At 46.8% G+C, this 14,173-nt stretch overlaps 1 protein-coding gene across 2 annotated transcripts in view; it reads right to left on the reverse strand.

The window, feature by feature from the left end:
- The window catches only part of NUBP1 (nucleotide binding protein 1), a 19,825-nt gene extending 7,623 nt beyond the window's left edge, over positions 1 to 12,202 (reverse strand). For both annotated transcript variants that reach the window (XM_023507569.1, XM_023507568.1), the window contains exons 1-5: positions 12,070 to 12,202; positions 7,736 to 7,804; positions 4,907 to 4,939; positions 3,339 to 3,429; positions 2,462 to 2,616 (exon numbers count right to left, since the gene is read on the reverse strand). In XM_023507569.1, the coding sequence (XP_023363337.1) occupies positions 2,462 to 2,616; positions 3,339 to 3,429; positions 4,907 to 4,939; positions 7,736 to 7,804; positions 12,070 to 12,180 (459 nt within the window). In that variant the 5' untranslated portion in view covers positions 12,181 to 12,202. The remainder of the gene's footprint in view (positions 1 to 2,461; positions 2,617 to 3,338; positions 3,430 to 4,906; positions 4,940 to 7,735; positions 7,805 to 12,069) is intronic.
- Between the last annotated feature and the right edge of the window lie 1,971 nt (positions 12,203 to 14,173).

A 14,173-nucleotide genomic window follows, 5' to 3' on the forward strand; every position in this document is an offset into this window, starting at 1 on the left:
CCTCAAGCTATCCCCCTGGGTAGAGTGCTGTGGCATCACAACTCATAGCAATCTCCAACTCCTGGGCTCAAGCGAGACTCCTGCCTCAGCCTCCCAAGAAGCTGGGACCACAGGTGCCCACCACAACGCCTGGCTACTTTTTGGTTGCAGCTGTCATTGTTGTTTTTCGCGGGCCCGGGCTGGATTCGAACCCGCCACCTTAGGTGTACGTGGCTGGCGCCTTAGCCAGTTGAGCTACAGGCGCCGAGCCATAAAAGTGACCTTTTAAGAATCTCCAGGCTTGGCCTTCCTGTAACGTACTGTGTGGAGCCACAGTGCACACTACTTTCCAGATCAGGACTTGGCAAACCTGGGGGCCACACCTGGCTGGTTGGTTTATAAATACAGTTCTTCTGGAAGCAGCTATGCCAATCCCTCTGGGTGCCGTCTGTGTCTTCTTCACCCCATATGGCTGCTGCATAGCCAGGACAGAGACCATGGGATCCACAAAGCCTTGAAGATCTGCTATCTGGCCTTTTACAGAAAAAAATTTGCTGGCCCCTAATCTTGATTGTTATGAACACAAATAACTTTATGGACTAACATAATAAATATTATTACTCAAGTTGGATGGCTTCAAATTCAGTCCTAAACTCAGAGTGCTCATGTTACAATGACTAATCACCATGTACCCTGCGTGGTGCTCTCCCTCTTTTCCCACATGCAGTGACAGCTTGTTATTGTCAAGTCTGGCGACTCCTTAATACCTGTGGCTCTCTTGGTCCTGGGCTTCCATGGGGCTTGCAGCCCCCAGCCTGTGCCCCTCCTAAGACATACACATGACTCCTGGCCCTCAGGCTGGGGTTACAGAGAGGGGTGTAACTAGAAGGTGGACTGGCTGAGGCTTTGCCCCCATCCTCATCGCACCCTTGGGATGCGATGGCATCTCTGTCTGGCATTCTGCAAGTAACTACTCTGCTGCTTTTTCAAGAATGACCCCAAAGCACCTACCAGGGCTGGTGCTGTATGTGAGGACTCTGAGAAGGCGGGTGTCCCAACTGGGATCTCTTTTCCAGGGAGGCTATATACAAAGTGTGCACAAGGTGGAGAACTCCCTGTGCCCCTATGAAGGGCAGCCCCCGCTGGTCTGCCTCCTTGTTGAGCCCCAGAGGACTCTAGGATCTCTCATAATAAAAGGGAAGCCAGTGTTGTGCCAATTAGATTTCTGATGTTGATGGTGGTTTTTTTTTAACATATCTTACTTTTTAAAGGAATCTTTGGTTTGCAGTGACACCAAGCAGCAGGCAGAGAGCCCCCAGATGTCTGGCCCCAGAGCCCCACTGCCGACACCCACAGCACAGGGGCGCGCTCCCACCAGACTTCTCTCCTTTCTGATGGTGTCTTTGGGGGCCTCCTTGTGGTGATGCTGCAGGTCTAAGGGTGGTTCCAACCACTTTTTAAAAACAGAAGACATCTCTAAGGACACACTCTTTTCTCCACTGCCATCACCTGGAGACCAGGCCACCTCTCCTCCCACCCAGTGCCCCAACTGTTGTCCTGCTCCTCTGTGTGCCCCTCAACCCATCTCTGCAGGGCCCCAGAGTGTTCTGGTGCACATGAGTCCTGTCATGAGACCCTTCCTGTGGGTGCTGCACTTGTCACTTGTTGGCTGTGCATGCATCCAGCAGCCGTGTTCCTTGGTGAACTGCAGGGGCTGCCAAGGGAGGGCCAGGCCCTTTGACTGCCCAGGTGCCTGGAGAGTGCCAGATGGGGAGGGCTGTGGGGTTGTGCTGACTGATTCAGGCTGATGAGAGCAAACTCCCTTTCCTGGGCTTTCTCAGGAGCACAGGAGAACACCATAGGGAAATCAAATATTACTGAAGAGGACAGTCCCTTGGTTTCCCAGACCCATGGTAATCACAGTCCTGCCTATAAATGTCCTCCACAGGCTTTACCTGAGAGACAGTCCCTCCTATCACTTCCCTCAGTGTGGGCTCACCAGGAGAGGCAGCAGGGAGGCACAAGGCTGATGGCAGCTTATCCCAGGATCCCTGTCTGCCCCTAGGCTGGTTCTCCTGCAAACTGGGGAAGATTTCCTAAGTCATCCTGAGATGAGAATGGAAAAAGCCCAGACTAGGAGGCTTGATGCACAAGCATGGCAGGGATGACGTGACCATGCAGAACAATTTGAATTCTAACAGCACCTGATTTCTGGAAGGAGAGTTTAAAAGGCAATTTTGACCCCCTATTATAATCTGTGCATGACAACAACAACAAAATCATGGAATATTACCTGTTAAGTGCAAATGCCTGAGCCAAAGATAAAGTTTTTAACCAGAGGTTTCTGTAGATCCAAGTTGGGTGTCGCACAGAACACACATTCTGAAGAGCCCCGGTGAGTCCAGGCACTCAGAGCTGCACCAGAGAGACACCATGGCATAGAGCACGGCTTGGACCCGGCTCCACCTGGGCGCCCACTCACCTGAGGAGTGGTGATTAACACTGCCCCATCGATGCGTGCCGCAGTCAGGTACTGCACAACCGAGAGGTGTTCGTCTGACGTCCCAGGCGGCGTGTCCACGATGAGGTAGTCCACCTCTCCCCAGTCCACGTCGCGGAGGAACTGCTTGATCATGCCTACATGAGGAATTGCAGGTTTGATACTTGTTTTTTCTTCCTTTTCTGTACTTATGATTCTCCTCACAAAAGCAGTCTGTAATCTCTACATGCACTTGGTTTACATGCTAAACTGGCGGTTCTCAACGGGGGCAACACTGCCTTACCTGGACACATTTTTGCTTGTAACAACTAGGCTAGGGTGTGCTAGTGACATCTTGTGGGTGGAGGCCAGGGACACTTGGCAAACCTGGGGGCCACTGGCCCCCAATCTAGACTGTTATGAACACAAATAACTTTGTGTTCATGCAGAGCCGCAGTCCATACTTTCCCTAACAAAGATTTGACATTCTTGGCTCAGAATGTCAACAGTGCCCAGGATGAGGACACTGCCGGCAGGATCACTGCTACGGCAGGCTGGCACTGATCTCACTTCACATGATGCTCACTCTGATGCAAGTAAGCCACTAACAAACCAAGATAAAAATAATTTCTGGGTTCTACAGCTTTTAAGGGGAGAAAACCTCACAACAGATATTAAAGATTACATAATGGAAATCGGCATTTCTATTAGTTCTCATCAGCCAGTGAAGAAAGAAGCAACCACATGATTAAAAAGAAAACACTGTGAAGCCCAGCAGGATGAGAATGCCGTGGCTCTGATGAGACAGGGTGCAGAGAAAACCACGAGCAATCACGCTCCTGGAAGAATGTGAGAAACGAGGAAAAAGAGAGCAGCAAACCGTTTTTCTTGGGTCCCCTCCAGATAACAGCGTCATCAGGACTGCTGAGCAGGAAGCCTACCGACATAACGCCCAGGTTGTCTTCCACGTACTAGAGAGGGAACAGGACGAGGCAGGACACATGTTACTCAAAACCACACAGACAGGCACTTCCCTATGTCTTCTGAGTCTGGCTGAAAAAACTTTTGGGGGGACAAATTTACCAGGAAACCTATAAGTACATTCATTCTTTAAACCCTCAAATCATTTTTGGAAAAGAAGGTGTCATATTGGGGGGGAGGAGCTGTGAAAGAGGTGCTGCAATGACAGTAACTGAAATACACCAGGCACAGTGGCTCACCCCTGAAATCCTCACACTCTGGGAGGCTGAGGTGGGAGGTGGCTTGCACTCAAGAGTTTGAGACCAGCCTGAGCAAGAGTAAGACCCAGTCTCTACTAAAAATAGGAAAATTAGCCAGGCATGGTGGTACATACTTGTAGTCCCAGTATTCAGGAGAGTAAGGTAGAAAGAGCTTAAGCTGAGTTTGAGGTTGTTATGAGCTGGCTGAAGCCATGGCACTCTTAGTGAGACTCTGTCTCAAAAAAAAAAAAACCAACCAACCAACCAACCAACCAAACCAAAAACACATATATTGGCTCGGGGCCCATAGCTCAGTGGTGCTGAGCCACATACATGGGCCTGGCGGGTTCAAACTGGGACCAGGCCTGCTAAACAACAATGACAACTACAACAAAAAAATATCTGGATGTTATGGCGGGTGCCGGTAGTCCCAGCTACTTGGGAGGCTGAGGCAAGAGAATCATTAAGTTCAAGAGTCTGAGGTTGCTGTGAGCTGGCACTCTACCAAGGGCAACATAGTAAGACTCAGTCTCAAAAAACAAAAAACAAGGCTTGGTGCCTGTAGCTCAGTGGCTAAGGCACCAGCCACATACACCAGAGCTGGTGGGTTCAAATTCAGACTGGGCCTGCCAAACAATGACAACTACAACCAAAAAAAAAAAAGTTGGGCGGTATGGTGGGAACTGTAGTCCCAGCTACTTGGGAGGCTGAGGCAAGAGAATCACTGAAGCCCAAGAGTTTGAGGTTGCTGTGAGCTGTGACGCCATGGCACTCTACCCAGGGCAACATAGTGAGACCCTGTCTCAAAAAACAAAACCAACCAACCAAACAAACAAACAAAAAAACCACATACACACACAACAAAAAAATTAGCATACATAAATAAATGTTGTTTTCTTAACTTGCTGAACCAGGGACCAGCAAACTATAGCCCGTGGGGCCAAATCTATCCCACTGTCTGTCTTTGTAAATAAAGTTTTATTAGAACACAGTTGTGGTCATTCAGTTACATATTAGTACTTTTAAGCTATGAATTGAAAATATTTATTGTCCTACCCTTTCCAAAAAAGTTTGGCAATCCCAGGTCTTATCTGGAACCCCTGTGCTTTGACAAATGCCTCAGTAAATATTTGTCAAAATTTGAACTGACAAACAGGCTATTACAACCCACCACAAATATATCACACACATACAACCTTGAAAATTCAACAAAGAGATGAAAACTTACCACTGGAGACCAGCCTGAGCCACTCTGGTGAACCTGTGGGGACATAAGCATCAATACCATTTGTAGACACTGTATATCCTGGTCACACCTGATGACCAAACTGTATGAAGTAGGAAAATAGTTTTATAAAATATGACTCCTGGTCTTATGTGGTAACACTATGTGAATGGCTGGGGATGTGGGTAATGGAAGATACAATTCAATTCCTTTGCTCTCTAAGTTAGGTTATTTGGGGTTTTTTTTTGTTTTTTTGAGACAGAGCCTCAAGCTGTCCCCTGGGTAGAGCGCCCTGGCATCACTGCTCACAGCAGCCTCCACCTCCTGGGCTCAAGCAAGTCTCCTGCCTCAGCCTCCCAAGTAGCTGGGACCACAGGCACCCGCCACAACGCCTGGCTATGTTTTGGTTGCAGCTGTCATTGTTGTTCGGTGGGCCCAGGCTGGATTCAAACCCGCCACCTTAGGTGTATATGGCTGGTGCCTTAGCCACTTGAGCCACAGGCACTGAGCCCAAGTTGGGTTATTTTGAAACTCTCCCTGCATATCTAGTCAGTGAACCAAAGTTACCTGAGTTCAAACATAATTTTGGATCTGAGGCATCTTAAAAGAGCAATAGAAATCAGTTGGGGGGTGTTGAGAAAAATGCAGGTAACGGTGGAGCTATGAGGTTGCTCCTGCAGAAGCCCAGGAATAGAGGAACTTGCCCTCATTGAGACAGCTGACTTAAAGCCTGCCCTGTCAGAGGCCGGAGCTTCAACCCCCGGGGGGCCAAGGGAAGCTCCCTGGGGCTAGGTGGAGACCCAGACCCCTCCCTCCATGTGCTCAGGACCCAAGGCCCAACCTGTGCCACCTCTTTATGGCAAAACTAGGAGCTGAACTACTTCCAATCCCACCTCAGTCTCAGAAATTAGACTTTTTTAGAGCAATACGTGGGAGCTAAAATCAAAGTCTATTTTTCTTGATGAAGTCCTACTTTTCTCAACAGCTTTACTGAGATATGTATGATTTGCAGACCACACAAACCATCCACTGTCAGTGTGTAATTCAATGGCTTTCTGTATATTCAGAGGTGTGCAGCTGTCACCCAAATCACTTTAAAGCATTTCCAAGACTCCAGGAGGAAACCCTGACCCTGTGCTGGCCCCGTCCAAGCCCCCCATTCCCCCCACTTTAGGTGGGCCCTCATCCACTCCATCTCTGGGTTTGCCCACTGCACATTTCACATAAGTAGAACCATATCATATGTCCTCTACGACTGAATCTGAAGTTCTTTTAAAAAAAAAACCAAAACTATTCACTCCTATTTTTTACCTGTTTGCTATATCCACTTGTCTTAAAGAAGGGTAACATGGTAATCCAACATCATGTTACAGGAGAGGAAAACACTGGAACTTTGACTTTAATTTATCTTATCATTTAAAAATTTCTATTTCCAGGCTGGACATGGTGGCTGACGCCTGTCATCCCAGCACTCTGGGAGGCCAAGGTGGGTGGATTGCTTGAGCTCAGGAGTTCAAGACCAGCCTGAGCAAGAGTGAGACCCTATCACTACTAAAAATGAAAAACTGAGGCAAGAGGATCTCGAGCTTAAGAGTTTGAGGTTGCTATGAGCTATGAAGCCATGGCACTCTACCCAGGGCAACAAAGTGAAAAAAATAATAATAAAAGAAAATAAATAATTCTATTTCTATAAAATACTCATGTGTGATTAAAGTGACTTATACCCACTTTGGGTGTGTATACTACCAAACATATTATCAACGGGGCACTCGATCCCACTGCTCTGCTCAACCATGGGGACACCACTCCCCTTCTCTGCTCCCTCACAAACCAATGGCAAGGCCTGCCCCCATCTGCATCAAGCCACCATCCAGCACCACTGCCCACTCTGCCAAGGATGTGAGGACAGCCAGGGTCAGGCCCTGGCACTTGTCCCCTCAGCCCAGAATGCTTTTCCTCAGCTCTCTACACAGCGGCCCCACCCTTCACCGGCTGCTCAAATGCCACCCCTCCCACGTAGCAGCCCCCGCTGCCCAGCCCTGACTGTCCCTTACCCTGGGTTAGTTTTGTACGATCTACCACCTTCCCTCTGCCACACAGGCAGGGGACTCCATCAGCCTGTTTCACCACTGCATCCAAAATGGGGCCAAATACCAGTTAAAGGATAAACCAACCTTGAAACTGCAGGGACACTTCCCCCTTCACCCCCTTCCATGCCCTCCCCTGGGAGAATCCTTTCTTGGAGGGCTCTGGCCAACCAGCGGAAGGGACCAGCTTCTGCATACACTGCTGCAACTCTGCTCCCAGCCCACGTCCCTCAACCACCTCTCAGTCTCAGTTCCCCAGGGGAGACCACAAAGGCAGAAGAAATATTCCCTTGTTTCCAGGGTAGAGACCCCTAGCAAACCCTGGTCTAGTGCTCCCGGTCAGAGCTAAGTTTCCGTGTCACTTCTGCATTTCACTTGCTGTTTCCCTTCCCCTCTACAAAGGCATCGAAACCAATGCTTCTCAAATGCTATGGATGGACTTTATTATTTATTTATTTATTTATTTTGGCTGGGGCTGGGTTTGAACCCACCACCTCTGGCATATGGGGCCAGCGTCCTACTCCTTTGAGTCACAGCAGCGCCCAGGACGGACTGTATATACAATCTTACCCCCCACAATTCAAAGCTGTTGTAGTCAGATGAACTATGGAACATTTATCTGGGCTCATCAAGTCCACATAAGACTTTACAGGCTCTGCTTACCCTTTGTTTAGGTTCAACAGCTCAGTACTATTCAGTTCACCTTAAGAGAATAATTTCCTGAATGTTACAACATAGCTATTACCTGTTCTCCTTCCAGTCCCATTATCTTGGGGATGGACGGCCCACATATATCAATGTCCAGGAGAGCAACCTGGGGAACACAAGAGACCAGAGCAGTCACACAGATGAACTGGCTGAATGCACAAACCCCAGATACGCAAGCTGGGAGGGGAACAGGATGAGAGGAACAGGACAGGGGAGAAGACAGAAAGAAAAAAGAAACTGGGTCAGACTTAGAGCAGTTGGACTCTCATGAGAGTATTAACAACCATCTCCAAGTTCATCAACGCTGACACCCTTCTGAGTGTGGCTGAGGTCACCTCGAGTGATCTTACAGACCTGGGTGTCAGGTCACTTGGAGACTCAGGTTCAGCCATTGTTTACTCCACCCTTGCCATGTGCCAAGGAGGTAGGTACCACCACTTTGCTTTAAAGAAGAGGAAACACAGGTTCAAAGAGGGCTGGTGACTTGTTCAACGAGCAAGGAACAGAGCTAGAACATAAATCAAGTTCTTCTGACCAGCACTTTCCACTACCCTATGGGGCCAAGTGAGCAGAAATCTCTAGCTGGCTCTGACCAAGCCCTATTTTCCTGTGATCCTGAAGGTTAGCCAGGGCTTAGGCTAAACTACCAAAACAGAAACTTAAAGAAAGAAGGAAATCCAAGACAGCCCTTTACTAGCGACCTAGGCACAGCCTTAGATGCTCCTTTCACCCTGGAACGCCTGGCTGCCCACTCTAAAACAGGTCTGGGAAAGCCCTCAGGAAGGCTTGCGTTTATTTTGAAAGCTGTAATGTCTCAGATCCGCAGCACCGCTGGGTCATTTTTAACTTGCTCCAAATTTGTTTCTTGCTTGCCTCTTCAATCCTCTCAACAAACCTAACTTCCCACCTCCTTGGCACCATCTCCAACCTGCGGGCAGGAAAACTGCACCCATGAGATCAACCACTGGACCACCTGGAGAGCACCCCAGAGGGAGGAACTCCATCTGAAAACTGCTCTTCTTCTGCCCTCTTTGACCTTGAGGTGTTAATGATCCACAGTTGTTCCCAATATGGGACATCGTGTCATCTATATGACCCCGATGGAGTCTCTCCTCAACTCCTTTGGCTTTCTAGCCCTTGGTCTCCATGGCCTTTCCTCTGGGACCAATTTAATCAGTTTCCTCCCAAGGAATTACACTCCTCACAATCAAGGGAGTCCATCTTGAGTGAAAAGAGGCAGGGATGAAGGAAATAGACCCAGTGCACTCACTCCCATGGCAGTACCTGAGAGGCTGTTGACACATTTCTGCTGCCCACATCACTGGAGGGGCAGGACGCGGCAGGGCTACAGGAGCCCAATTTGTGCCTCTAGCTGGCACCCCAAACTTCCCCTTCCAAAGAGGGCAGGGGAAAGGGTTCTGGTGCCAGCTTTTGGTCCTCCACTGCTGTGCCTAAGTTGCTTCTCCTCTGTAGGCTTTGTGTGTCTGAGCTCCTGATCTGAAACAGGGGCTTTGGAATCACTAAGGTCCCTTCCCGCTCTAGAGTTTATAAGCCCCAGAGATAAGCCTCAAATACTGCAGTCTCAAAACACTCAGTGCTGACCTTTTAATGATAGTTCACCTCTCAGATCCCAAAGCAAGATAAATTTGTAATTTGTGCGAGTTGGTGACTCTCCTGACTCAGGCTTAGGGCAGCGGTTTTCAACCTGTGGGTCACGACCAATGAAAATACATCCTGCATATCAGATGTTTACATGACAATTCATAACAGTAGCAAAATTACAGTTATGAAGTAGCAACGAAAATAATTTTATGGTTGGGGGTCACCACAACATGAGGAACTGTATTAAAAGGTCTTGGCATTAGGAAGGTTGAGAACCACCGCTGTAGGGGATCCCTCACCTTCATCACAACTTACACACCCCTCACCTGCCTGTGATTAGTGAGGGGTGTTTCCAGTTCTACTCCCTCAATCTAAGGCCCTTTACGAATGAGATGACAGACACCTGCCTGCCTCAAGTGCTAACATGGAATCAACTAGCACACAGGGAGTGCTAAACTCCCACTGGACAGCAGGCAGGGGAGGGACTGGGTGTCTCCTGCTGTCCTGCTGGATTGAGGGCAGGCAGAAATCTGTGCTGCGCAACTTTAATCAGCAAGACATACTCAGACTTACTAATTGCTAACAGTGTGCACAATCTGGAGACAGTGATGTTCACTGTCAGAAAGTAGGTATGTCCAGGAAAACTTTCCTAAATGCTGACTTCTTTCTTTTAAACTACCACAGCAAAAATAAATATAGCTTATCTAGTCACATTTCCACACTGCTTTACTTCCATATACTGCAAAGTCTAGACATGTGTGCAGCAAGGACCTCAGAATATAATTTCATGGAAGTGAATGATGTAAACAGTTGTCTACTCACAAGTGGTTATTTGGCAACTGGGTGCTGGGTTAAAGCCTGTCTCCAGAGCTACTTAAGAATATTCCTGGCATGGTCAGGCCTTGTGGCTTACATAATCCTAGCACTCTGGCAGGCCAAGGCAGGTGGATTGCCAGAGCTCAGAGTTCAAGACCAGTCTGAGCAAGAGTGAAACCACTTCTCTACTAAAAACAGAAAAACTAGCCAGCCGTTGTGTCGGGCACCTGTAGTCTCAACTACTTATGAGGCTCAGAGAAGAGGATCTCTTGAGCCCAAGACATTGAGTTTATTGTGAGCTATGATGCCACGGTACACAACTGAGGGCAACAGAGACAGATTCTATCTGGAAAAAAAAAAAAAAAAAAGAAAGAAAAGACTATACCTGAAAGCTTCCAAAGGCAAAGATCATTCTGGAGTACATGGACAACCTGAGAAAGCAGATTTCCCAGCCAGCCCACTAGTCAGTATGAATCTGACCCTCAAATGACAAGAGATTGTTAACTAATAGAACAAAGGATTGACAAGAATATTTTGAATCTGCTTGGTTCAGTACTTAGGGGTAGGCTGCAAACTCATCGTAAAGGAAAAACAATCATCATCCCTTCACATTCCAGTTAGAGGAATAAAGTAATAATACTGACTGCTATCATGGACATTTACTGACCAATCACTTAGCTAAGCAGGCTAAGGGCTTTACAGGCATCACTCCACTCAGTTCTCTGTATCCCACTTTACAGATGGGAAAACTGAGGCAGAGTGGGCTCAGTAACCTATCCAAGGTCATAGCAGCGGAGCTAGGATATGGATCTGAGCTGTCCTGTGTTCTTAGCTACCAGTCACACTTTTTATTAAAGATGAGATCCAGAGAAGAGGACTGGTTAATCTGAATTTTCATGTGCATCTGCATACTTACATAGAAATGAATGGCCCAGTGTGAAGGTCAGCAAACATTTTATGCAAGTGCCAAATATTAAATATTTAAGGCTTTGTGGGTAAAATCAAGGATATGTAGGTACTTATGTTACAATTTTAAAGTAACCATTCTTAGCTCCTAGACCATAAAAAAACAGGAGATGCGCTGGATTTGGCCCCTGGCTATAGTTTGCAGGCCTCTTGCTTAGAGGAAAGCAGAAACCGGTTAATAGATAAAAGTCATCTGAACATAATGTAACAAATTATCAGCATGCAAGGAAAGATATACACCTGCTATCCATTTTCTTGGCCAGGGAATCCAAAGAAATGTTTGTTCTGACTGCTAGGCAAGTTCTTCATTCTCTTCAAGGATCTGAAGTCAGAAGAGTGGCCTACAAGAGGCAGTCTGAGAAGCTAAGCTAAAGCAGTACAGCTGACCCGACAGTGCTTAGCTCACATTCTTTCTCACACCCCTCCCAAGATGATCTAGCTAAGGTTTCATCATGATTGTGAGGATGTTTTTCGAGAGGTAGTCACATATAGACAATAAACATTATGATATGGTTAGAGCAAAAGTTACTTTGATATTATGTTGTTTGCTTTGATGATTCTCTTAGATATTTTGTTAGGGTAAAGGTTACTTTTATTGCTATACTGTTAGAATAAAGGTTACTTTTATGTTGTTTAAACATTTTGCATTGTTACAGTGAATACTACTTTGATGTTTTCTGTTAGATAGTTAAAATTTTCTAGGTTTGCTTCCTTGTATTTGTTATAAAAACTATTAGAGTTATAACTGAGGCAGAACAGAATTGAGGGGCTACTTTTGCTGTTCTCCAAATTGCTAGCCTTCTGACAATAAAGCTTGGTAGACCTAATCCCTATCTCTGTAACTGGCTGACAGTGATAGGCAGCCAGATCCTCTTCGTCTGGTAACAGATCAAGATGCCAATTCAGGTCAGTCTAAGCAATCATTTCTCTAAAGCCATTATGACCCTCAGACAGAAGGAGCATCCCTCATTTTTCTTGGTGTCCCACCTGTGTGTTTTCATCCTCTGCTAGGCCATGGGCAAGGTGGGCGCTGAATGTGCTTTTCCCAACACCACCTTTCCCAGACAACACCAAGATTTTGTGTTTCACAGTCTTCATTTTCTCTTTGATTTCTTCTATGGCTGCAAAGAAAACCAAAGTTCAGGTGATAAAATCACTGACCAAATCCTGAATGTCACTCTTCTAATGGGTTGGAGGGAGCTAAATCCTTGGGAGTGTTTCAAAGGATCCCTGAAATAGCTTAATCAATGGTAGTAACAGAGCTGTGAAGAAAAAAAGTGTATTATCACACTTGAAATCGTCTTGTCTGCCCTGCTAGACATAATCTCCATAAGGGCAGGAGTAAAAAAAGTGTATTATCACACTTGAAATTGTCTTACTTGTCTGCTCTACTAGACACAATCTCCGTAAGGGCAGCTCCAGAAGAGAATTTTGCATACAGTAGAGATTCTCAACCTGGAGGCAGTCCCAAGGACACTGGAGATCTTTTTAGTTGTCACAGGAAGAAGTGCTACTGGCCTCTAGTGGGCAGAGGCCAGAAATGCTGCTAACTGTCCCACAATGCGGAGAACAGCACCCACAACAGAGTGATCTGACCCCAAATTTCAATAGTGCTGATGTTAAGAAACCCTGACAAATAGCAGGTGCTTAATAATAAGTATCAGTCAATTAAAACTATCATCTGTTATACATAGACTGTGCTTTCAATATTTCATCTTATTTCAAATCCTTAAAGCAACTCTGTGAGGTGTAAAGGAAAACAAAAAGTCCCAGGATGGCCCGAACACCTTATGCCAAAGGAAAAGTTAAGCCTGGATACAACATTGTCATCTTTCCCCAAATTGCTCATAAGTTAAATTCTTTGTTTGCCCCTAACATTTCAAGATGTCTAGCCTCCCATAAATATGAATAGCTCAACTGTAACTTCAGGTCTGCATCCTACACTTAACTCCTTACCCAGGACACTGAGGTCTGTTAAGTTTCTGACAAAGTCCATTTCAAGCTTATCAGGATGAGATCAATCAGACGTCCACCTATCTTCCACATCTGCCTGATTCATTCTTCTTTTACTCCCTTTTTTGAATGTTTGCTGGGTGCCTAATTAAATTCTCAAGAGAATGTAACCATTTGCCTCACTGTCTCCTCCTCTCCTCCCACCTTATTCATGATTTTTTCCCCTTTAAAAGAAATATAGAAATACTGAGCCTCCAGAAACCTCTCCAGGGAGCACAGGCACAGAGGTTTCTATGACTTGTGTTTTCTCCGTGCTCCCTAAAGCTCTGGCTCATCAGCCTCCACTGATAGAAATTCTTGCCTCATTCTCTCATGTTGGATGACAGAGGTAACTATTTTTCTTTCCATTTTTGATGAAAAACCAACGCCTAAGAAAGGTTAAGACTCTTTTTGAAGATCACAGTTTGCATCAAACTCCCAAGACTTGAACTCCAAGACTTCCACCAGCCTCCTATTTTTTACAGTCCTTCCAAGTCAGTTCTCGGAGTCCTCCCACCCTCCATAGCACTCAGGGCTGCAGTGAGTTAGCGACTTGCTCACTTGTTTCTGTCTCCCCTTAATTCAACCAAGCTCCACTAGGGCAGTGACCAAAGCTGTGTCAACAGCCCAGTGCACTGTTCCTAGTAGGCGATTAACACAAATTTTCTGTTTAATGACTGGAAAGATCGCTCCTCAAAGGAAGAAAATTCTGTCCAAAGAAGCAAGCAGAGCCAGAATTTAAACCCGAGGGTAAGCCTGCGAGCTGCCTGATTCAAACCTCATCCCGGTTCCCTTTGCGGTCGGCCTCTCTGGAAGATAGCCTATTACTGTCACTCAAACCTCTGGCCCCGCCCCTCATCTCGCAGACTTTTGCCACACCTCGTCGTCTTCGGGCTCCGCCCCTTTAAGGTCCCACGGACTCCTGGCCAGTCCTTAATCCTTCAGGCTCCGCCCTCCATCCCCTCAGAGTCAGTCACGCGCTCCTTGCCTTTTAAAGGTCCCGCCCTCACCCCGCCTACTTTACCACGCCCCCACCTTCTATAGCCCCTGCCCACTCATCCTTCGGGTTCCTTCTCCTTTCTCCTCCGCCCCTTCCGGG

This window comes from Otolemur garnettii, unplaced genomic scaffold, assembly GCF_000181295.1.
Source record: "Otolemur garnettii isolate 467f Iridium unplaced genomic scaffold, OtoGar3 scaffold00189, whole genome shotgun sequence".
In the NCBI taxonomy this organism is placed as follows: Eukaryota; Metazoa; Chordata; class Mammalia; order Primates; family Galagidae; genus Otolemur; species Otolemur garnettii.